At 34.8% G+C, this 24,577-nt stretch overlaps 2 protein-coding genes across 2 annotated transcripts in view; one reads left to right on the top strand and one right to left on the bottom strand.

Moving 5' to 3' along the window:
• ORC4 (origin recognition complex, subunit 4) overlaps positions 1-6,389 on the bottom strand; it is a 95,579-nt gene extending 89,190 nt beyond the window's left edge. The window contains exon 1 of the mRNA XM_010839951.1: positions 6,319-6,389. The gene's annotated coding sequence lies outside the window, so the exon portion shown is untranslated. The remainder of the gene's footprint in view (positions 1-6,318) is intronic.
• On the top strand, positions 6,064-10,737 carry LOC104988646 (proline-rich receptor-like protein kinase PERK9). The gene is made up of 4 exons (XM_010840027.1): positions 6,064-6,212; positions 6,308-6,731; positions 7,311-7,347; positions 10,664-10,737. The coding sequence occupies exons 1-4, from the start codon at positions 6,064-6,066 to the stop codon at positions 10,696-10,698; spliced, it is 645 nt and encodes a 214-aa protein (XP_010838329.1). The 3' UTR covers positions 10,699-10,737.
• Positions 10,738-24,577: the final 13,840 nt, after the last annotated feature.

Here is a 24,577-nt window from a genome sequence, read left to right on the forward strand (position 1 = left end):
ATGCTGCTGCTGCTGCTGCTAAGTCGCTTCAGTCGTGTCTGACTCTGTGAGACCCCAGAGATGGCAGCCCACCAGGCTCCCCCATCCCTGGGATTCTCCAGGCAAGAACACTGGAGTGGGTTGCCATTTCCTTCTCCAATGCGTGAAAGTGAAAAGTGAAAGTGAAGTCACTCAGTTGTTTCTGACTCTTAGCCACCCCATGGTCTGCAGCCTACCAGGCTCCTCCATCCATGGGATTTTCCAAGCAAGAGTACTGGAGTGGGGTGCCATTGCCTTCTCCGATGCTAGGATGACATGAAGTAATTAGAATTCTGATTTACTGCTGACTGGAGTGCAAAATGGTAGGTACACTCACTGGTAGGCAGTTTGGCAGCTTCTTACAAAACTAAATGTACTCATCACATAATCTAACAATCAGGAACGTTGGTATTTTACCCAGGTGAATTGAAGACTTTTGTCTACACAAAGACCTGCATCTGAATGTTTATGACCACTTCTGTCATAAATGCCAAAATCTGGAAGGCCAAGATGTCCTTCAGTGGGTATATGGATAAACAAACTGTGATACATCCATCAGATGAAATATTCAGTGCTAAAATGAACTGAGCTATCAAGTCATGAAAAGAAATGGAAAAGACTTGGTAGGCATATTGCTAAGGGAAAAAGCCAACCTGAAAAGGGTAGACACTGTATGATTCCAACTATATGACAATTTGGAAAAAGCAAAACTAGGGAGATCATGAAAAAATCATTAGTTGCCAAGAGTTCAAGGCATGAATGGGAGAACAGAACACAAGGGACTTTTAGAGACGTTAAACTATTCTGTATACCATCAGGGCAGATATTTGTCATTACACATTTGTCAGAAACCATAATGTTAAATTCAAAGAGGGAACCTTAATGTAAGCTATAAACTTTGATTAATAATAATGTATTAATACTGGTTCATCAATTGCAACAAATGTACCACACTAAAGTAAGATATTAATAATAAAGGAAACTAGGTTATAGTAAGATGAGCTGGTTGAGTGTGGCTATATAGCAATTTACTGTAGTCTATACTCAGTTTTTCTGGAAAACAAATCAAAAACCCCTTTTCGTTAAAAAATTTCAAAGAAAGAAAAAAGGGCACACTCAAAGTCAAAATTTGTGAAAACACCAGGTGGGAATAAAATCTTACAAAAGATTTGTGAAAATGAAATGTAAGCACAAAGGCAGTCTAAGCCAGTAAGACAGATAATCTATAAAATGAAGAAAAAAAAAATGTACAGGCAAAATCTGCTTTAGCAGATTGTTACCCTACAGGAATATCTGCAAAACAATGAACGCTAATTCAAGGGAAATGCTAGCTACTTTAAAGCTACTTTAAGATTAATTCATCTGTTTGTTGTTGTTTTTAAAAATCAGATGCTGGAAAAGCATTTATATAGGAAAAGCGAAATTTTTTAATACTTTATTTTAAAGAGAAGTAACACTGATCAAGGCATTATACAGGAACACAGCTGGCAGATTTCTGTAATATAAAGCAAATAAGTATCATATTATTTTATACAAGTATGTAATACAATGGAAAGATGCTAGCTAAATGTTATTTCTTTTAAAAGTATACAACAAAACTCTATAATCCAGTTTTGTTAATAAATGTACAGAAACAGGTAAAAAAATACTGAAATAACATATATCAACATCTTAACAGAATTATTTAATGAGTGTAGAGATTATAGGTGAATTTCATTTTTTACTTTTACACTGAATGTACATTAATTCTGGGGAACTTAAAAAATAATCATGTTGCTTACTTAAGTAATGTATCTTATGATTTGAGAATACAAAGTAATCAGTAGTAACTGTAACAACAAAATTTTAACTTTTAAAAAGTATGTCACATAAAATTATCTCAACATAATTTTTTAAATACATTATGCCTTCAGATATTGCATCAAAGTGGTGCTATAACACACCTGGACATAATACAAACCAACAGGTTTTAGAGAAAATATTTTAGATATTTACTCATTATAAAGTAAGTTGATGTAGATATATATATGGAACTATTAGGAGAAGTGATTATTTTAAGAGAGCAGTATAAGTTGACATTTCTGGGTCATCCATATAAAAAGTGTTTATTTTTATACACTGTGGAAAGATTAAGGAAAACTGAAAATGTGTATGAGTGTGTCCAAAGAAAACTAACACACTTAGAATTTTAATCTTGCCAAATCTGACTTCAACCTTCATACTTTATTAGACAAAACGTCACAGTAATCTCAATTCCATTATGAATCAAAGAAGCAGTATAAAATACAAAAGACAAAGACTTTATTGCAGGTGAAGAGGGAGAAAGAGAACTATGTGAGATTAAGGGGAAAATATTAGAAAAAACTAGCAATCTCAACATATGCTTGTGTGAAGATAACTATTTAAGCCACACTAGGAGTGAAAAGGGGAAACAAATTGAAGTAAAAGAATGGGGAATGTGAGAGTGAAAGTGTTAGCTGCTTACTCATGTCTGACTCTGCAATCCCATGGACTGTAGTCCTCCAGGTAGCCATTCACTTCTTCAGGGAATCTTCCCGATCTAGGGATCGAACCTGGGTCTCCTGTACTGTAGGCAGATTCTTTACCATCTTTACATTCTTTACCAGGGAAGCCAACTACCTATACCAAGTTTCATCCACCTCCTTCATAATGTTCAACTCGTATCTTATTTTCCCATTAAAGCATTATTACAATGTACAAAGCTATCTAGACTCATCAACCAATCCTGTTCAAATAAGATAAACACATAATATAGCCAGTATTTTAGTTTGGGTTAAAATTCATTGACAAAACCATCTCCAAAAGGCCTGCAGTGCTAAAATGGTCAAAATTAAGCAGAACCCCTTACTCCACTCCATCAGAAGACAAGTGGTTCCAGAGAGGATAATACAGAAGGATCCTACACTAAGAGACAGCAGGCACAGTAGAGGGTGAGAGTATCAAATAATTAAAAAAAAAAAAAAAGAATGTTGAGATGTTGAGATTCCTGAGCTGTTTTCACCTGGTTCTCAGAGCATTGGAAATCAGGCTTATACCTTGATACCTTATACCAGGAGCAAGAGGCAATACTGACCTTTAAAACTGGGTAATTTCTCTGTTGTGAGTGGCTGCCCTATGCATTGTAGGATGTTCTATAGCATCTGCAGCATCTATCAAGTGATTTTCAGTAGCAACCCATTTCTGATAACCAAATGTGTCTCTGAGACACTGACAAATGTCTTGGGGGGATCATATTGAAACAGCTAAGAAACACTGACTCTGAGGCAGAAGATTAAACAATCCTTCTTGTTGGATTCTTACTAGCCCAAGAGAAAAAAACTTCCAAATACCTAAAGAAATTTTAAGGAAATTGATATTTGGGTTTCCCTCCCAAATTTATCCCAGCCAAATCTTTCCACAGTGAGAACCATCAACAGCTAGCAAACCTTAGCTAAGTTAAGAGAGGCATGAAATAGATTTCCAACATTCCTTACAAAAATTTGAACACAATCAAGGATCACAACAGAGCCAAGGAAAGCCTCTGAAGTGAGACTAAAATACACCAACACAAAGAATAACTTAGAAAACACAGAGTGCGCGGAGAGAAATAAACATCAAAACAAAACTTTAAATCCATAAAGAGGAAAAAATACTAGAAATCCCGTGGGGGGAAAAAAAATACAAAGATCAAAAAATCGTACTGAAAATCAAAAAAACAATAGGAGAAATGAAAGTCCCAAGGTTTGAAAAATCAAGTACATTTCCCAGAAAGTGTAAAGCAAAAAACTGGAAAAATATGAAAAATGGGAGCAAAGAAATAGGTCCAGCAGTATAATGTCTAATTGCCGGTACAAGAAACACTGAGGTAAGGAAATTACAGAAAATGAATCAGAAACTTTAGAGCTGAGGGATACAGGTTGCTAGGCTGAAAGAACTCATGAAATGCATATAAATTTCTATGGACTCATAAATTATCTCACATTACTGTGATGTTTCAGAACATTGTATAAAACAAAGAGAAGAATCTATAAGCTTCAAAAAAAAGGCTTCAGAAGCTTCCATAAGGGAGAAGAAAGTGAAATGCAACATTAAAAACAAGAAAGGAGTCAAATTTTTATCAAACACTAAGAATTTCTCCTCAAATCTGAAGAGAAACATTACCAATTTAGAATTCTACACCCAGTCAAACTAACAGAGTACAAGTAAAGATAATTTCAGGAACGTAAGGCCTCACAACGTTAAACTCTCAAATAGCCAATAAATTTTAGAAAAACTGCTCAACCCCATTAACAATCAGGAACTGCAAATTAAAATAATAACATAAAGCTACTTTCATCAGATTGGCAAAAACAAAAACTACCAACTGTTTTCAAAACTGTAGAAAAAAGGATCTATCATACATTGTTGGTGGGAGTATAAATTGATATATTCACTTTAAAAAGTTTGGCATAGTCTACATTCTGCAGAAATGCATGCTATGTATATAAAATGCATGTGTAAGATTACACAGAGTTGTACTATTTCTAAGCACTAAAAACTAGCCACAATCCAAATGTCCGTAATACTAGACTAGTTAAATTAATTGTGTACGTTCACAAAATGACTTACTACACTATACTTACTTATAAACATTACTATCAGCAATGAAAATACATGAACTAGACCTAACAGGACTGACTGAAAATGATACATAACATGTAATTCAGTTACATACAGGATATTAAAAAAAAAAAAAAGGCAAAACCAATGTACATTGTTTAGGAATGCTGACAAAGGTGGTTAAAAAATACTTGAAATAAAAAGTGAAGGGGACAGCAATGTTCTAATTCTTCATTTTGATACAGAATACTGTGTTCACAATTATTCATTATACAGTATACCTGTGGCTTGTGCATTCTTCCACATTCTGTTTACTAATCATTAGAATTAATCATTATTTTATAACTATGATTTGTACACTCTTTTGCACATTTAGTATTTTGCCACAAAAAAAAGATTTAAAGTTTGTTATCTATGGCACTTTTATGGCTCTGCTATAGTTTTTTTGTTCTAAAGTGTCATATATTTGGTTTCAATAGAAACAAAACTTTAAGGCACCAGAGTCCAGTTTTTATTCCATTTGACAGGATTACTGCACACACAGAAAGTGGTAAAAGCACTAGTCAGTGGTGCATAAACAAAATTCAGTGTCAAAACATACAAGAAGAATAAGCAGTAACTTTAACTGATAGCATGCCCTAAAAGAAATCACTACAGAATTAAGTAATACAAACACAATAAACATGAGGAATTTCAGAGTTTTGGTTTTAAAAAATACATACATAAGTGATAGTCTTTCAATACACATTTACAAAAAATTATAACAAAGACTGAAATGGTTTTAGTTATGATTTTATGGACAGAATGTGAGAAAGAAACGGTGGTATTTTACTAAAAACAGTTATTAATGAAAACCTGTCTTTTTTAAACACTCTGAATTAACATGAGGGAAACATTACTTCCAGCAAAAACAGTAGCATTTGAGAAATCAACGGCTCTAAATCTGAGGCTAGTAACCAAAGAAACTAAAAACATCCTTTTAAAAATCTCGCATCTACACTAAAGGGAAAACTTTGATGATGTCTCCTTCTCTATCAACGATAACTAAGACACGAGATCAAGAATTACACAATTCCATACCCCCCTTCTGAGAAATGCTACAGGCATTTTGTTGCGGAAACCACGCAAGACGCGGAGGGAAATTCTACTGAAGAACCAAGTGCCAGCTTGCTCCCTCCTCAAAGCCACTCCAGAATTCCTGTGAGGTTAACGAAACAAGGACTGATGGTAGTAACACTCAATATAAACAATACATCCAATGACAGAAGTTGTCAAAATTCACACAGCTTGTTTCTCTCCCTGGACAGGTGCCCCACTCTGAGGTGGAGAAGCAGTTAACAGAGTCATCTGCTGAGGGTTCTGAGATCCCGTTTCTCTCTTACACCTGGACCATCACATTTCTCACCATCACCGAGTGTAGTTACCACATGCCACAGATTTAGGTTCATGAGCTCATCTACGCTCCCTACGCTCGTCCAGGACCCGCCGCCGGCTGGCTCAGGGGGAAGCCACGAGACGGAAGGAGCCCGCCTAGATTCTGGCCTGTCTGGCCTAGACAAGCCTGCCCCCCTTCCCGCATTCCCAGTCTCCAAAGCGTTCCGTCCTCTCCTTTTCGATTCGCCTTTCGCCACAGGCGCCCAAGGCTTTCGTTTTGAGGCTAGTCCACTCCATGTTACCTCTCATGGAAAAGTTATCTCTTACCAGGGCAGAGCGAGATTCCGGAGACGGTGGGAATCGCTTCACAGGTTCCTCTCGCAGCGTTCTCTGCTCTGCTTCACCTGCAGCTGCCAACGAATTCACCAAGACTCCCGGCATGCACCGCGCAGGCACCGCCTCCCCACCCCGCCCCTCTCCCGCCCAAACACGTGACCTCCTTTAGCCTCCGTCCACGCCCACTTCCGTTCCTCCACTTTCCCTTAGGAGGGAGGAGGGGACTGGGGGTGTTAAAGAGTAGCGACTTCCTCCTACTCTCCGCCCCCGCCTCTCTACCCCCTGCTACAATGTCTTCCGGGTCGCGATCGCCTCGGAGCCTTCTGGGAAACCATCTCATTTCCTCCCCTCCCCCTCCTCCTGCCTTCAACCAACCAGCCTCCCGTCAGAGAGGGACATGCGCAGTGAGTGCCTCCCGTCTCTTCTACCCGAACCCCCCTCCCCCCCCAAGCAGAGAGACCCCAGCAGCAGCAGCAGCTGATGATGAAGAGAGAGGCAGTGGCAGAGGGGGGGCACCTTTTATTTCTATTTTTAAAGAGACAGGACACTAATTTTACCCCACTTCAACCTTGAATTGAGGGGGGTGGGGGGAAGGCGGCTGAGTTCCTTCCCCCACCCTCCAGCCCTGAGACCTGAGAGGGGGATTGAGCCTGAGAGAGAAGGAGAAGGAGTTTCTTCTTCTTCGAAAACCCCCATCCACGACTCCTACCCCCTCACCCCTCCACTAGCCTCTCTCCCGAGCCCCCTCCATCCTCCTCCTCTTTGGCCGTGAGAGGAGAGAAAGAGACCAAAAGCCTCTTAGCAACACAGACCCTTCTCTGCTGTTGCTGCTGCTGCTGCTACTGCTGCTGCTGCTTGGCCCTGGCTGGAGACATCTCACTACACCCAGGAGCAGCCACTTCCCCAGCTCTCCTCCTCCTTCGCCTCCTCCTCCTCCTCCACTCCCCCCCCCCCTTTATTACCCTTTGTGTCATCCTCCACAGCTCCAGGGAAGGCACTCAAAAGTGGGGGGCAGAAAAGGTAAGTGTGTCTGTGGGGGCTTCATTGCCTTCCTCTGGCTCTGACTTTAACTCCGGGGCAACAGTAGCACCAAACCACATACGCAGTGGAGCTCCGGGGTGAGGAGGGGGTGGTGCTGGGGGGGTGGTGAAGGAGGGGTTGGAGTGGGGAGGGGTGTGTGAGGTGGGTGCCCATCCTGTCAGAGGAGGAAGGGCACTTTTTATTTTTATTTGCTGTTGTCAAAAGTGGTTTCTCTCCTCCAGCTAACATCTGATTGTGTCTTGCTCCAGTGGGGGAGAATACAAAAACAACCCCCTCCTTCCTCCAATGAGGCGCCAGGGAAAGAGACAGAAAGAGGCACACTTTCTAGATGTCACTTTAAAAAAATCATTTGGGGAGCTTTTTTCCTTTTTCCCTAGGAAAAGCTCCACTGCATTTGTTTCTGAGTGGGAAAATGTCGGGATCTGGATTGTATCGGAACTGCTTATCCATTTGTAGACCTGAGTGTTTTCCCCTTTTTGGTTCTGTATGTGATTTGGATATTGACTTCAGTGTTGGAACAGACTTGATTGGGTTTTGCTTTCTGGGTTTAATTTTCCTTTTTTTTTTTTGTTTTGTCTGACTTGCATAGAAAATTTCAAAATTTGGGTTGATAGAGGCCTTTGGTTAGGTTTTGACTTGTATTACTGCTTTTTTTGTTTAATGTTTGTTTCATATATCAGCATATTAAAGTTAAAAGCTTAAAATGCTTTAAGTTAAATATCACTGGTATTGTTTCTCCCTATATACGTTTGTGATATTTATTTTACATAAGATGAGAATATTATCTGTTTCATAATTAATCTGAGTATTTTTATAATCTTTGTAACTTGTCTGAACAAGTAATCCCCATTGAAAACTTTTATGTTGTTCTGACTTTATGGAAGGCCAAACCTCTCCATCAATAGTTTGCTGGATTGGTACCACTTGCAGTTTTAACTGAATTATTTATTTACTGTTGTAAATTGAGATGAGTTTTTCATCTCTGGGGGGTACTGAACCAAATTGCTCACTATATGTGAAAGGATACAAATTCCTAAAATGTTTTCATGAGTCAAGGAAATCATGATGGTATAGTTAGTACATGCATTGTAGTGAGATATAAATTGAAAGATAAATCAGATTTAGGTTTATAGAGGAACAGTCTTGATAAAAATAACTATTTTTCATTTTTACATGGTATGTTCTCAGTGAATGGTTTTCAAATTCAGTACTGTATTTGATTTCAGAAATGCTTTCTGAAATGTTCAAAAACATTTCTTTCAAGTATGTTTCTGATGTAGGCCTTTTACTAGGGCTTACATTAGAAAGTGGTATTTTGTTTCATATGTACATTTCTTTATTCTTTTCTTAAAGATGGATGCACACATTCACACACGCACACACAATCTCTCTCTCTCTCTCACACAAGCACACACATACACACCCTTTTCTTATAACTGCATTGGTATCTCTGATCCCATAATTTATGTCAGCAAAAAATATTCTCCTGTAAAGTAGCAATTTTGTGATCAGACTGGCAATGTGAAAACAGCAATTTTATCAACTAGAAAGGATTGAAGAAAAATCTAAGGATATTTGACACAAATATTAGACATGATAATACTTTTAATTTTTTAATTTTCTTGATGGTAAAGTGAAAACACAATATATTTACACTTTAGAGACAGGAAAGCATTGCATATGTAGAAGCTTGTTCTGTAAAATTTTAATTACCAACTGTGTGCAAAAGTAGACATTTACACAGGGGAAGGAAAAGCTGTGTAGCAATAAACAACATGGTCCTATTTCTCTCCTTTCTGTTGTGAATTTGAACAATTTCTTATCTTTCTCTGAGGTGTAATTGGTGCACTTTGGCAGAAATCTATGCCAAGTTCAAGTTTGTCTCCCAATAATAGTATTTCAGATCCACCTAGGATTTCTTGTCCTCACCTTAATACCTCAGCAACCTTAACATAAAAGACGGAAGTAGAATATAATGAAGAAATAACTTTTAAGTAAAGTGAATTGAGTAGGTTATTGGGGTGGTCGTTTCCCAGTAGGCAGCTGAGAGAAAATTTATAGCTTGATTATAATACTTTACTTACTTTCTGTTTTTATTTGAAAACATTTCTTATTCCACCACCCTCAGGGTAACCCTATATAGTTCAAAGATTCTAGACTGCCTCTAAGTTGAAAAATGACTTACCTTTAAAAAAGCTGTTTATTTTTTTATGGCTTGTTTATTACGTATTAAGATATATTTTAGAGTTGTAAGTTTCATGGAGGTGGTATCTTGGAGGTCAGTTTGTCCAGCTCTTCATTTTCCATATTGCGGGAGTTCAGAGAGTTGTAAAAGCTTACGCAGAGTTCTAAGGCCTGTAAGTGGACAGCACATGGACCAGAGAACTCTGGTCTCTTGACATTCACTAAGCTACACGGTCTCATTTTCTTTTATCAGGAATAAAACTATTGTGCACATGACACTTAAGGCTTTTATATGGGGTCATATTCTAATAATATTAAAATAAATAGCTATAAAGCTGTAATTTCGTCCATTTACAATTCAGTAACTTGTTGATTTTTTTTAGGGGAGTACTGATTTCTCTCATTGTGGATTGTGACTGTTTTGAGAATTATTTCAGCTTTCCCTAATGGTTATTTTTCCCCCTGCACTTCTAGTTAATCAGTGAATATACTTCTTACTCCTGTATTAAGCTATATATATATATATATATATATGAAAAATGCATATTGTATTATAAATGCTTTTTTATGATTCTTGCTCTATGAACTACTTAAGTAAGACTAAAATTTTTTTTCTTGTTAGCATTTATATCCCCCACAGCACAGTTTTCAGTACACAATAGGCCCTAATGGTTGTTTGTCATATTTGATATTATAGTTAGACGTGTTTGAATTTCTTGACTCTTAGATGTAGAATTTCTTCATTTTCTTCCTTTTTCCTTTCTTTCCTGCTACAGTGTATTCACTACCATGATTTTTTTTCTTTATCTTTACTATGGTTCTCACTTTTTCTAGTGGCCAAATTAAATCCTGTTAACAAATAGTACTCATAAGAAGTAAAAACATATTCTGTACAGGATGTGATTTGACAAAAATGATTTATTTTAAATAAGGGATTAAAAAATTCCAATTAAGAGTGTACTAGCAAATATTCAGGATATACTTAAATTTCATTTCATCGAGTAACTGGCAGAATAGGTTATTGGAATGACTAGCCTGCATTTACCAGCTCTATAAAGCAACTGTAACATAGGTGACGTGTTTCCCTTTGTTTTTTTCGGTCCTTACCCAGACAATTACCAACTTTCCAGTTTTCTGTGGATATGAAGATTATTCCTAGTCATCAGTGGGACCCCAGGAAGTCAGCCAGAAAGCCTATGTGCAACTTATGAACCTTTGCAAACTTGTCTGTATTTTGAATGTATGTGCTAAACAGATTGTACTCACTCATTAAACGTTTATTGAGTATCTAATGTATGTCAGGCACCATGCTAGGCATCTGAGAAACAAGGATGGGTCCCTACAGTTTGTGGAAGGTATCTTAATTGTGTTACACAGGTGTATTGGTCATATCTTTATTTAATGTTTCTACCTAAATTAATTTTATGAACTAAATGGATAGTGCCAGGTAGAAAAATGGATGTTTAAAAAGGATATTTGCTGTATTTTATTAGAACAGACTAATATAAAGAAAAAAAATTGCACTTAATACTGTATTCTGGAGATTTCTATTCTGTATATAATTCAGTAATTTTAGACCATGAAAATAGTAGTGTATATGGCTATCACTTCTGATATTTTATTGCTATATACTTTTCTTTGAAGGTGACCAACACTGTTCATTAAAGTATGTATTTTTTACTAAATTATCACCCCTCCTAAAAACCCAACTCTGTAATCTTAAACTTTTTTTCTTTCTAAAGTAACTTTCTCTTTACTTCTCATATAAAAAGTTATCTTTCATGGTTCATTGGAAAACATTGTACATTATCGTTTTGAGCATTTAGTTATTTTCTACCATAGTTTAAACTGACAGTATGATTTAATTAAAATGGAATAATTAATTGGCTTCCCTCGTAGCTCAGATGATAAAGAATCTGCCTGCAATGTAGGAGACCAGGGTTCCATCCCTGGCTCTGGAAGATCCCCAGGAGAAGGGAATGGCAACCCACTCTAGTATTCTTGCTTGGAGAATTCTATAGACAGAGCAGCTACATACAGTCTATGGGGTCACAAAGAGTCGGACATGACTGAATAACTAACACACACATAGCGTTTAGGAGTTTTGGAATTTTTAATGTGTACTTCATGTATTTCTCCAGTATCTTCATAAGAAACTTCCCTGTTCTAGTTTTAAATCAGTTGCAGTTTTTAATCTTTATAAGTGACATCGTTTCTAGTACCTTAGTAAAATGAGTTCTTAGTTGAATGATTTCTTAGAAACAAAAAGTACTATCTTAGTTCTGTCACAGTTTTTAATATATAAATTTAAAAGCATGTTAGAGATTTCCTGAATTTCCTTTGCTCTTATATACCTTTTAGAATAATACTTTTTCACCGGTTGAAAAAAGGAGGGGATCCCCTGCTGGGTACAGTATTTTGTGAAGGTAAATAGATTTCTGATGGTCAGTCAATTCTGATCTCTTTCACATTCATTCTTAATTTTCTGTTTTAGTAATAATTATATTACCATTCATTTTAACTGACTAGCTCTGTGATAAATATTATCAATCTCAGTCAGTCCTTAAAGTAGTCCTATAAACATTGTAACACTGTCTCCATGTTATAAATGAGGAAACCTATTAGAATAAAACAAACAAAAAACCTATTGGCAGCAAAATATTCCATCATGGTAAATTCATGACACTTTCTAATTAAAGACAGTAAAGAATTTTTATCAGTCAGTAAGTACTCTGATAAACAGTAAAATTGTGGCTCCAGTAGCTTGTTGATAGGGTAATGGAAATTTTCTCAAAATTTATAAGGACAGAAAAATAAGCTAAAAAAATCTAGTTCTTTATAAGGAACGTAGATGCAGACCAGTGTACAACTTGGAAATAAAATATACATAAAGTCAGTCTTATCATCATACAGCAAAAATGACACTTAGACCTTCTAGATCTTGAACTTCCTTTGTCTTGCATAGAATTAAATTTAGCATTTTGTTTCATGAAGTTTGGAGGTTTCAACAATTTGTGATCCAGTGAATATTTACTATAAAAATTTTTGTATAACTGTTGATAATGGAAAACCTATAAACAAAACAGTTTATTATATTGCCTAATGTTTTGGTATGTATATATGCGTACTTTCTGTACCCTCTATCTTATAATATTTTTCATAATTACTACATGATGAATATAGGATGAAGTTTAACATACTCTTTTTAGTATTGCTTAAAGTCAAATATTTTTGGTATAAGAATGTACAACTTGTATTCTCTAGATGCCGAAATTATTATGTAGTTGTTCTTTAAAGCAGCTACTGAATTAAAATCCAGCTAGCAAAGTTGACTTTTACATCCTTTACTTTTAGGAGAAAAAAATAATTAAAAAAAATTCTATTTTATTAATCAAGTAGCTTTCATATCCATCCTAAGGAATGCAGTTCATTCCGTATGCTTCAGTTCAGTTCAGTTCAGTCGCTCAGTCTTGTCCGACTCTTTGCAACCCCATGAACTGCAGCATGCCAGGCCTCCCTGTCCATCACCAACTCCCGGAATTCACTCAGACTCATGTCCATCAAGTCAGTGATGCCATCCAGCCATCTCATCCTCTGTCATCCCCTTTTCCTCCTACCCCCAATCCCTCCCAGCATCAGAGACTTTTCCAGTGAGTCAACTCTTTGCATGAGGTGGCCAGAGTACTGGAGTTTCAGCTTCAGCATCATTCCGTCCAAAGAAATCCCAGGGCTGATCTCCTTATTGACTCTATTATCCTATAAGTATTATACCAATGCATATGACCAGTAGAGTTTGGAAATATTTTTAAATGCTATATAACTATTCTATGTTATCTGTTATTCTTCAGAAAAGAAGCTTTATAATAAATATGATTTATTGCTTTTAAACTAATCTAAATAATATGTGGGAGTGAAAAAAATCTATGGTCCTAAATAATCTCCTTTAAATAACCTAAAGGTAATTCAGTTGTGAGTAGAGATTCTAACTCTTTAGCATTTTGCTTTGAGGTATTTCTATATCATGTAAGATTTTAGAGGTTGGAATGACTCAGTATAACTCTTCAGACAGACAAAGGGTGAACTAGGCTTAACGTATATTAAGGTTTATCTTCTAATGCAGCTGGACAGAAAAGAAAATCACTAATGATACCATACATGGGGGAAAGCATACAGTTCAGAGTTGGTTAAAATTCTGATTTGAGTCCTTACTTGGCTTGACCTTGGTAACCTTTTCTTAAGAGAACTTGTAATTCTGTGATTTTTCCTTGTATGCAAAGCTGTTGTTTTCTACGCCTTGATTCCAGAAGTATCTACTACTCTGTTGACTGCTAATTAACATAATCCATACATTCTTAATATCTTCTAGTATCTAAAAATAATAATCTAGGTTCACTGGTGTTGGAGGAGGGCAGTATTCCACATTCAACAAAATGTGTTGATTTTTACATAGCTTCTTTACTGATCTAAAAAGTACACTTATCTAAAAAGTGTATGTTATGTAAAATAGAAAAGATTTTTATTAATTTGGGTATTTATCATACCAGTGGTATTTGTAGCTGGTAAGAGCTTTCTGATATACAGTGAATTGAACACTGTAGTGAATATTCAGTGAACTGAGTGAACATTCAAACTTCAATTAATGATAAAGTTGTCATTACTGAATATTAAGTAACATCAAAATATTTAGGAGAAATCAAATACATGTTCCAGTAATGCCAGAAATTTAGAATTTGTTTTTTAGCATTATTCCAAAGTCATTTTCCTTCTTCTACATTCGTCACACTGGAGTTTGTGCTGAAGGATTTCTTGGCCATTTTGGAGACTGTAATCTAGTTAAAAGGTTTGTTTATGCTTCCCATCTCTGTTCTGCTGATGGTATTAGAATGCAGGCCAGAGCCAGACATCTAACTGTTTATAACATTCAAACTTCAATTAAAGCTACAGTGTTCAGTTCACTGTATATCAGAAAGCTCTTACCAGCTACAAATACCACCAGTAATTATGGCAATGGTTTTGTGTGGCCATAGGCTTTCCTAAATCATGCCAATCCTTATGAATTGCTTTTTTATTTAGCAAGTATTAACTTTTAATTATTTTATAGAAGTGTAAAAATGAGCTGTATTTTCTTCTACAAGTACTATAGCATTTCCTTTTAACAATCTTTTTTGATAATAAAACCTAACAGCTTATATTTTTAAACATCTTATTTAAATGATCCAGATTAGCTTTTTTTAAGATAAGTAAATTTTTAGTAGGTGTTCATTTTGATATCCACTTGATTTGACTCCTATTTCTAGTTTGAAGAATATCGTATTATTTGGTCTGTTAAAAAACAAAACTATCAGTCACATTACTACAGTTTTCTTATATGTATGAGAGGAGACTAGATCCACATAATACAGATTTTAATCTCATATTGCTTTTCTGGTCTGCTGCTCTTACCGTTTGTGGTTTCTGTGTTTTCAGTATGATGATAAACTGTTTTTAAAGTTTTCTTTAAGCTGGTAAGAATTCTCTGAAAACAGTTTTCAGCAGCTTCTCTGTTTTTTGTACAATTGAATCAGAAAATGAATTGTGTATGTGTCTAGTTTTTCTAATTAGCAGGCAGATTTGCTATATTATTTTGCTTTTGTTTTTTATAAAGGTAAACTTTAGTTTTTATTAATTTTAAACCTTGATTTACTAAATGTATATATTCTTTATGTATATACATATATATTTATTAAAATATAAATTTATAGATTTAAATATTTGGGGAATGATGAAAAATGATATTAAACTGAATGAAATTTGCTATAACACTCTTAAAATAACCAACATTACAATGGAGAAAGTTGCATTACTCATTTTCCTTGGCACTGAAACTAATAATCCATTCATTTTGGAATATTATAGGGTAGGAAGTTAGGAAATACTACCTATGATGTCTAAAGATAAGCACTCACAATAGTCACGCAAAATTTGACTTGTGGGCTAAAAACCTGGAAAGATCCCTAAAGCTAAATTGAAACCAAATCACAGAATAATGTGCATAGTATGATTCCATTTATGTTAAAAAAAGAAAGACTAACGTGTATACGACATATAAAACTATATTTGTACACGTGTAACACAATTTTGTTTATATGCATATATTTTTATAAAAAGAAAAGTTGTATAAAATGTATGCCTTATAGTTATGTAAATACATTAAGAAATGTTTTAAAAAATATGTACCAAATTGATTCCTTAGTTTATAGAAAGTATGTATGTGGATGCTGGAAGGTTGAAGAATTCTTAACTGTTTTGAATACTTTAGTATTCTCTCTCTTTAAATCGCTAAGTCGTGTCCGACTCTTGGATTTGTTTTTAAGAATCAGCTCATATGCATGTACTGATTTTATAATGGAATTTAATTTTTTTATAATTTTTTTGCTAATTTTATATGTTAAAGGATAGAGAAAAAGAATGACCCACGAAAATTGCAGTCCTAGCCCCTAATCAACTGTCCCTGACTACCTTGAAGAGAATTGAGTATTAGCTAACAATCATCATAGCTTGATAAAGAATTAGGTCTGTAGACTGATCTAATCTTGCCTAACAGGATGAAAAGCCTAGTCAGTTGAGGCAGGAGCAGTGGATGTAATCTATACTGGTTTTTTGTTTTGCTTCTTATTGCAAAATGCATTTCTCACTGTCCTGGGAAAATATAAACTGGAGAACCAGTGAAGACTGTCAGTCTTAAAAGTGGTAGACAGTAAGGTTTCTGGTCTAAGATAAGATAAAATGTATGGATCTAAGATGGACTTTTGTTATTTTAATCAGTAACCCAAATTATTGTATGTTCATTCAAAATACAGATGGCATAGTCACTTAACATTTTTATGATGTTTTCTGTATTTGCCAACTGGTTTGAATAGAAGACAAAAATAAAACAGAAGTTTTTAAGATTAAGTCTTTTTTTTGTTGTTGTTTTTTAGTGACTGAAACTTATACTTGAAAAACACTTAAGGAGCCTTTGTAAAATGACACCAAACTGAGTATGTAAATACTCAGAGTAAAGAAGGAATTAGAATTCTGTAAAGTAAGTCACAGTGGATTTCTTGGGAGGACATTGAGTTAATCAGAGTTTAGGTAGAGGAGAGATCCTCAGAAGAGAGTAAAAGACAAAGTTTCCAATGGAATAAGGAGATAGGGAAGCTCATTTTTACTAGTTTGAAAGCTTGGATTGAATTTCAGAATAACCTGGTAAATTAGGATAGTGATTAGAAATAATACACTTTGCATTTATGTTTTAAAAACTTACTTCCCAGAATGCAAGTCAGAAAAGAAATAGGGAAAAAAATAACTTGCTTAAAAAAATCAGACAGTGAAAATAGTTCTTTGCAACTGTGACTGGTAATTATGTCAGAGTCTGAAGCAAGTGTATGAGTTGGAAATTTAACACTATAGTTAAAATAGGAAAATTTTATCCAAGGATACTGAGGTTCTTTTTCCCTTCATAATTAAAATTCATACTTAGGTTGGTTCCTAGGATCAGCAATATACAATTAAAATTATAAATTTTGTATATAAATTCTAAAAAATAGCAAAAAGATATAGTTTATGTTTTCTCCAGTCACTTTAAAAGATTTATTTAAATTTATTTCCAGCTGGCCTCATCATATAACTTACCATCCCACCTACTCCCTACCATTTACTGAACTTTTTTTTTTCCTGAAGAATAGCAATTTTAACAAGTTCTATCAAATATGACTCTGTGTTTTGTTCCATCCAAAAAGTCGTAATTATTTTTCCTCCAAGACTATGTAGAGGTCATTGACTTGGTGTTTATCTTTTTTTTAATCAGCAGCTGGCTAATGTCTTTCCTCAACAAATGTGGGTTCACACCTATTATGTGCTTACTGGAATAGTAAGGGAAAAGAGACATGGGTCTTGCTCTTTTGAACTTAAGTCCTAGAAATGAAGGATATTGATCAGATAATTGTATAAATTAATGCAAAATTGAAACTATTTCATTTGCTGTATAGAGGTACATGGTATTTAATATAAGGGCTTTTAGAAGGATAATTTAATCAATAAGTAAGACCAAGGGAAGCTTTTATTTTGCTTAAGAAAGTGTTTAGTTAGTTGAAATATTGATGAATTTGAGTCACCTTGATCAAGAGGGAGAAAAATGTTTTGTGGAAGGAACAGTTTGTTCAAAAATTCCTGATGGTGGAGAGCATAATACATAACCTTAAATGAAGGTCAGAGTGACAGAAGCTAAGAACTAGAGAGTACATGGTGAGAAGTAATGCTGAGGAGTTATGTAGGAGCCAAATTACAGGACGTTGTAGGCAAAGATTTTATTTCTTTTTTTTTTTAATTATTTATTTATTTGTCCACTCTGGGTCTTAGTTGCAGCATGCGAGATCTTCAATCTTCATTGCGGCATATGGGATCTAGTTCCCTGATCAAGGATTGAACTTGGGCCCCCTGCACTGGGAGTGTAGAGTCTTAGCCACTGGACCACCAGGGAAGTCCCCAAGATTGTCTTATATGTAGAGTTACTATATAAACTTAAACTAATATACTCAACAAAAAAACTTATTACCACAGATGACCCTTAAACAGTTCTGAGATAGGGATGCCAACCCTCCAAGCAGTCAGAAACCTGAATATAATTTATAGTTGGTCATTTTATTCGTGGTTCTTCTGTATTGGAGGATTCAACCAATTGCAGATCTTGCAGTACTGTAGTATTTACTATTGAAGAAAATCCCTGTATAAGTGGACCCATTTGGTTGAAAGTCCTCTTGTTCCTGTCAGCTCTATTTGTAAAAGGGTTGTTGTTGTTACAGTTCATTTTTATTTCATTTTAAAACTCATGCTTTCTCCCATAGAGTCATTGTTGTAGTGATTAAGTCTCCTAAAATCCCTTTATTTTAGGAGAGTTAACAATTAAAAGTAGTGAATATAACATTGTGCCCTAAACGTACCTAGATGGAACTTAGAAAAGAAAAGCAAAATGGGGATTAAAATTGTTGTCTCTACGTGCTTAAGAGAATCTTCTCGGTATGATTGAGTAAGTTTGAATAATTAAGAAAAAGAATAAGTCTGCAAGTTTACCAGGCCAGTGTAAGAAAACATAACGTATGATGTCATATTCAACTGGACAACTTGAGAAGACCCACAATTGACACCCACAATTGGATGTAGAACAGTATGATGTCAGGAGCATACCAAGAAAGAGAAAGTAGAAGACATCACATTCACAAATTGAATGTGCCAAATCTTGACATATTTTTGTTAACATTCTAGGAACACAATTTTTTTAAAAGCAGAATTTTGGAAATTCCCTGGCAGTCTAGAGATTAGAGGGCTGCACTTCCACTCTAGAGGGGACAGGTTCAGTCCTTGGTGTTAGTAAACTAAGATCCCATACACCCAGTAGTGTGGCGAAAAAAAGTAGTATTGCAAAATGATAACAATACTATGCCTACTATATATATATATATATTTTTTTTTTTTTTTTTTTTAATGAGTAATTCAGCAGTCAGAAGTAGTTACAAATTTCTAAGTTAACTATTTCAGGCCCTTGAAAATGTGTATGTCTCTTGAAGTCCTTTTAAAGACAAAATTGAAGAAATTTACTTTTTAATTCTTATTTTCCATTTAACTTAGAACATTGTCAATAAGATATTTTCATTTCTTATTGAAGTTTAAATTTTAAGCTTGTTTGAACACCAGTTTCTGTCCATATTAATAAACAATAACTAAAGCTTCAAGAAATGCCCCAAGTATTAAGAACATTATAAAAAGATTGATAAATTACTTGAATTTTCCTAAGACCAAAATATCACAAACATATTACATTGTAAGGAAAAGGTAAAATACATGCAGGCATTTGCTGAATGGACAGGGGGCCATCACGTTTTTTCTTGGCTGATGAATTCTGCCAATGTATCTTTTGTCAGGTGAGCTTTTTTAAAAATTTAATTAAATTAATTTATTTTTGGCTGTGCTGGATCTTTGTTGCCACGGGGCTTTATCTAGGGGCCGCTCATCGCAGTGTATGGACTTCTCATTGTGGTGGCTTCTCTTGTGGAGCACAGGCTCTAGGGCACATGGGCTTGATAGTTGCGGCATACAGCTTTAGTCACCCCATGGCATGTGGAACCTTCCCAAACCAGGGATCGAACCTGTGTCCCCTGCATTGGCAGGTGGATTCTCAACCACTGAACCACCAGGGAAGCCCCAATCAGGTAATCTTAAAGTTACCTTTCTGGCATTCTCAGGTATGATTTTTAAAACAGATAAACATGTAAAATTCAGAACTATATAACTGACTTTACTGTTTATTTACTTATGTATTTGCTTTTTTACTTATGTAAAACATTCTAAATGAGACAGTATCACTAGTATTGATTTATTTTACTACAGTGTCTAGTAAATTACTGATGATTCATAGGCCTTAAGTATTTGGAAAGCTTACTAGTGTTTGAAAAGACAGTTTACTAAATTTATCTGATAACTCTTAAGGGGTCATCAACAAAACCAGAGAATGACTTGGGAATTATTTTGAGTTTTATGTGTTTCCTCTGTTTTATTAATACAACTTTCTACTTATTTTTCTGTCAAAGTCTATTCCAAAGATCCCTAGTTCTGTGATAATAGGTTTGATTCCCCCCCTGCCCCAAGTAAGATTTCTTCATCAAAATTTTAATAATGTGATTACAGAAGGTTTTGTTTTGTTTTTTACTGCAGTGATAATCACTAACATTTATTGAGTGGTTATTTTGTGTCACTCACCATTGTAAAAACATTCCAAGGAACACGCTTCAGGAACTTTCCTCATATTTCTTCACAGCTTGTATGTACCTATCCTGGAACTTCTGATAAGAGTGTAAAAGTGAGACAAATAACCATTTTCTGTTGTTATTAATAGAAATCCTACAACTTTGGGAATGAACAATTATGAAATTTGTCCTTCATATAAATGCTGAACTTAATAGTCGTTTCTATATTCTTCTAACCACAGTATTCATAGGTGATCAGTGTTAACCTTTATACTCTTTATAAATAGGAAACAACCTTTAGAACTTCAGAAACATGCCTGGGTTTGAACACAGGTTCCATATACTGACTTCTGTAGTAGTCAACTGTGAACTGTTAAGAGTTCCAAACTTTAGTTTGTCTGTAAAGTTAGTATAGTGATGGAGTTTCTCACAGAGTTGTGACTGTTAAATGATAGAGTACCAAGTGCATATAAAATCCTAGCATGTTGTGAACATTCGATAAAATGTGGTTTCCTTTCCTTTTCCTTCTCTGCTTCTTCTATTAATAGCAATCATGTTTTAAAATCTTTCTGAAATTATATATGCATTAAATTTTTAAATTGGCTCCTAAAACTGTTTTAAGACTTTTCTGTAATTTTGTAGATGAATGATTGTTTTACTTCATCTTTTTGCTTTTCTGTATTTTGTTAATAAAATGGGCATTTGTAAATGTTATTATACCTCAGTTAATAGAGGTAATAAATGAGCACATTTTGTTTATGTAGATACTCTACTGATAGCTCACAACTGTGGCTTTTGGTAATTCTTATTAAGTGAAATAATATTGAATAAATTTCCTTTTTTTATTTGTTGATCTTAATTGCAGTTGTAAATAGACAATGTTACAATTGCACAGTAAAACAACACTGTTGCCAAAAAATTAAGAGCCACTTCTCTAGACCACCCTAAGTGGGCACAATTATTATACATATTTTACTGATGAGGAAATGGAGGCACAGAATGCTACATAATCAAGTGGTAGAGTAGAGATTTGAATATATGTATATATTAATATATTTCACCTTTAAAAATGCCTCAGATATATTGAGTGCTATATTAGTTTTAGGTGTTAATAGTGATTATATATATTATCTGTATCTAAAATTTTGACTAATATGATAAGGGTCTAATTTGATAATTTCTCATTTGGCAGTATAAGACAAATTGAGTGTAATCTACAGTTACTTGAAAAATATATCAGACTTTTATGTAGCATTTTATATTTGCCAAATTCTTTACATTATTTTTACTTCTTAATCTATTTTTGAGAGAGAGTGGGGGGGGGTGGGTTGGAAATCCTGGTCATATCCCATAAAGAAAAAGACATAAAGTTCAGGACCTTCTAAAGCATGACAGTTTTTAAAGTCAGTAGGAAGACTGACATTAGAATCAGAATAATCCATGTGCCAGTTTGTTGAGCCACACATCTCTACTGCTTATTACATATTGAAACAACAAACTTACTAGTTGGCAAACGAAACTTTAAAGATATATTATTCTGTTCTTCAAAACTTTCATTGGCTTGTGTCTCCTTTAATATCCTCTTGCCTAAGGTGACTCAGATGATAAAGAAGCTGCCTACAGTGCAGGAGACCCTGGTTCAATCACTGTGTCAGGAAGATCCCTTGGAGAAGGGAATGGCTACCCACTCTAGTATTCTTGCCTGAAGAATTCCATGGACAGAGGAGCCTGGAAGGCTACAGTCCCTGGAGTCAAAAAGAGTCGGACATGACTGAGTAACTAGAACTTAACTTACTTAAGGTTGATTCACTGGAAAGATAGTATGAAAAATTTTGTCTTAAGTAGGATTAGACTAATTAAAGCTAAGAGGTGGCCTACTATCCCTTAGAACATTTAAGGGTTGAGTATCTTTTTTTAAGTTATCAACTGACTTCCTCCTACCTCCTCCCCCCAACTTTGATAAGCTAGACAGAAACCTTCTCTCCTGTTTCTCATAGTACCTTTAAATAGATAGTGCTATCACTTCAATGTGCTTTTCTGAGCCACCCAAGACATTTAACCATCATTCTTAGTATTTTGTTTCTGTGAAAAGTGATTCTAAGTTTCAAAGAATAAATTATTGTACAATGAAGTTTTGAAAAGCAGCAGGATTGTAAGAACTTTCTGTTTTTTAGAAAGACATATTAGAGAAACATTTAAAATAGCATAGATGTTTTTTCTCATTTAAAATATTGCATAATGTCTATAAGTAGTCATTTTAAGCAAATGATAAACAGTTTGGTTGCAATCTAGAAAATAATAAATGGTGATGACCAGAAAATTCAAAACCATCTCTTTAAGAGAGAATTATAAATGGTTGGTTAGAGAAATAATAGCAGAATGTCTAATAGTTGCTTAGGAAGTATTTTATGTAAAATAATTTGTTAGTAATTTTCTCTTTAAAAGTAACAAAACTTAAAATCTAACAATTTGCAAGCCTTTGTGGGGACTTTCACATAAATGCCACTTTTATTTCAGAAAACTAAACAAAGATAACTCTATATATGTTTAAAATAGCAAGATATTGATTCAAAGATACAATGTCTTTACTATTTTCCACGTGAAATAATGTCTAAATTTTAAACAAGTTCTGCAAAATGTTTTCTCTCTCCCTTTTTGGTGTTTTCATATATTCATTCTTCCAATTATTAAGGGCATAGACTCAGGGAACCTAATCATCTAATAAACTAGTTTGAAAACTCAAATTATTTTGTAAATCCTGATGTGATTAAACTACTTTTAAGTTTCTACTAAAAATATAGTTGTGTTTAAAATAATCTTTTTAAAAGTTATGGCTTGTGAAAAGGATAATTCTCTTTAAATAAGAATGTTATTGATATATTTAGAATATTATTAAGGCTATATCTGCTACCAAGGGATGTCAAATCCTAACTCAGGAATATAGTAATATTTTCATATGCAGGAATTTTTCTCTAAGAGATGAAAGATGTACGTTATTGCCTATGTATTCATATTACATATTCAGTTAGGTAAAGAGAGGTCTAGGCCTCAGGAACCAATCTCAGGTTTTTTGTCGTGATATAAAAAAGCATAAATATTCATTCAGTTGTATGTTCTACATATCTTAACTGCTTGCCATAAGCCAGATATTCAGCAATAGGTAAGACATGTGGGGACCATGGAGCTTACGAGTGATCAACTCTAGAAAGAACAGTTCTCTCAGGTACTTAGAGAATGGAGATATAAGTTGAGTTGTAAAAGACAGACCTTGTAGGTGATAATAATAAATGCATGTAATTTTCAACCTGTCAATTTTATTAAGAAATAGAGACCCAGAAAAGGTAAACGATTTATCCCAGATCATATGGCAAGTGGTATATTTAGGACCAAGGTCCCCTTCTTCCCCCTTATATTTGGCACTTGGATTAAAGCAAGAAGCTAAAAAAGAAGATAAGATGCCTTGAAATTTTGACCACCCACTTTAGATTTGAATATAGTTAATATAATATGATGAGTTGTACTTTTTAAACTCATTTCTGTATGCTTGTTTTTATGTTATTTAAATTTTTAAAAATTTCTTTTTGTTTTCCTTAACATTGACTGAATGATCTTTCAGTTCTGCTAAATCCATGTATGTACAAAATTTTCAAAAGGGGATCCTGTGCCCCTGGAAGACACTTAAATGTTGGTCCTGTGGTTCCTGAAGTCCTATGTACTAGAACTTTTTGGGGTATTTTCTTTTTCTCAGTGAATAAAATTGTTTCCCTTAATATCTTCAATTTACTTGTTTCTGGGGGGAAAAAAAAGTAAGAGAAAAGCAAAGGGATGGTGCAAGATAAAAAGCACAAGTTTTTGCGGGGTGGTTTTATGGCACCCCACTCCAGTACTCTTGCTTGGAAAATCCCATGGATGGAGGAGCCTGGTAGGCTGCAGTCCATGGGGTTGCTAAGAGTCGGACACGACTGAGCGACTTCACTTTCACTTTTCACTTTCATGCATTGGAGAAGGAAATGGCAATCCACTCCAGTGTTCTTGCCTGGAGAATCCCAGGGACAGGGGAGCCTGGTGGGCTGCCGTCTGTGGGGTCACACAGAGTCGGACACGACTGAAGTGACTTAGCAGCAGCAGTAGCAGTTTGATCTAACACTGGTTTGAATACCCGTTACTGTAGACTAATTCTGGTTATGGCTGATAAAAAACCTCTTTGTAATAAATTATTAAAGGGTATTCCAATAACTTACAGGGTTTTGACTAAATGATATAAG

This window comes from Bison bison, unplaced genomic scaffold (assembly GCF_000754665.1).
Source record: "Bison bison bison isolate TAMUID 2011002044 unplaced genomic scaffold, Bison_UMD1.0 scf7180017864139, whole genome shotgun sequence".
Taxonomy (NCBI): domain Eukaryota; kingdom Metazoa; phylum Chordata; class Mammalia; order Artiodactyla; family Bovidae; genus Bison; species Bison bison.

Excerpts from the sequence above, each read along its gene's own strand:
- LOC104988646 (XM_010840027.1), top strand. The coding sequence starts at position 6,064 with ATGAGCTCATCTACGCTCCCTACGCTCGTCCAGGACCCGCCGCCGGCT. Across the intron at positions 6,732-7,310 it reads GTCAGAGAGGGACATGCGCA|CTCCAGGGAAGGCACTCAAA; the intron begins GTGAGTGCCTCC and ends CATCCTCCACAG. Across the intron at positions 7,348-10,663 it reads AAAAGTGGGGGGCAGAAAAG|ACAATTACCAACTTTCCAGT; the intron begins GTAAGTGTGTCT and ends GTCCTTACCCAG.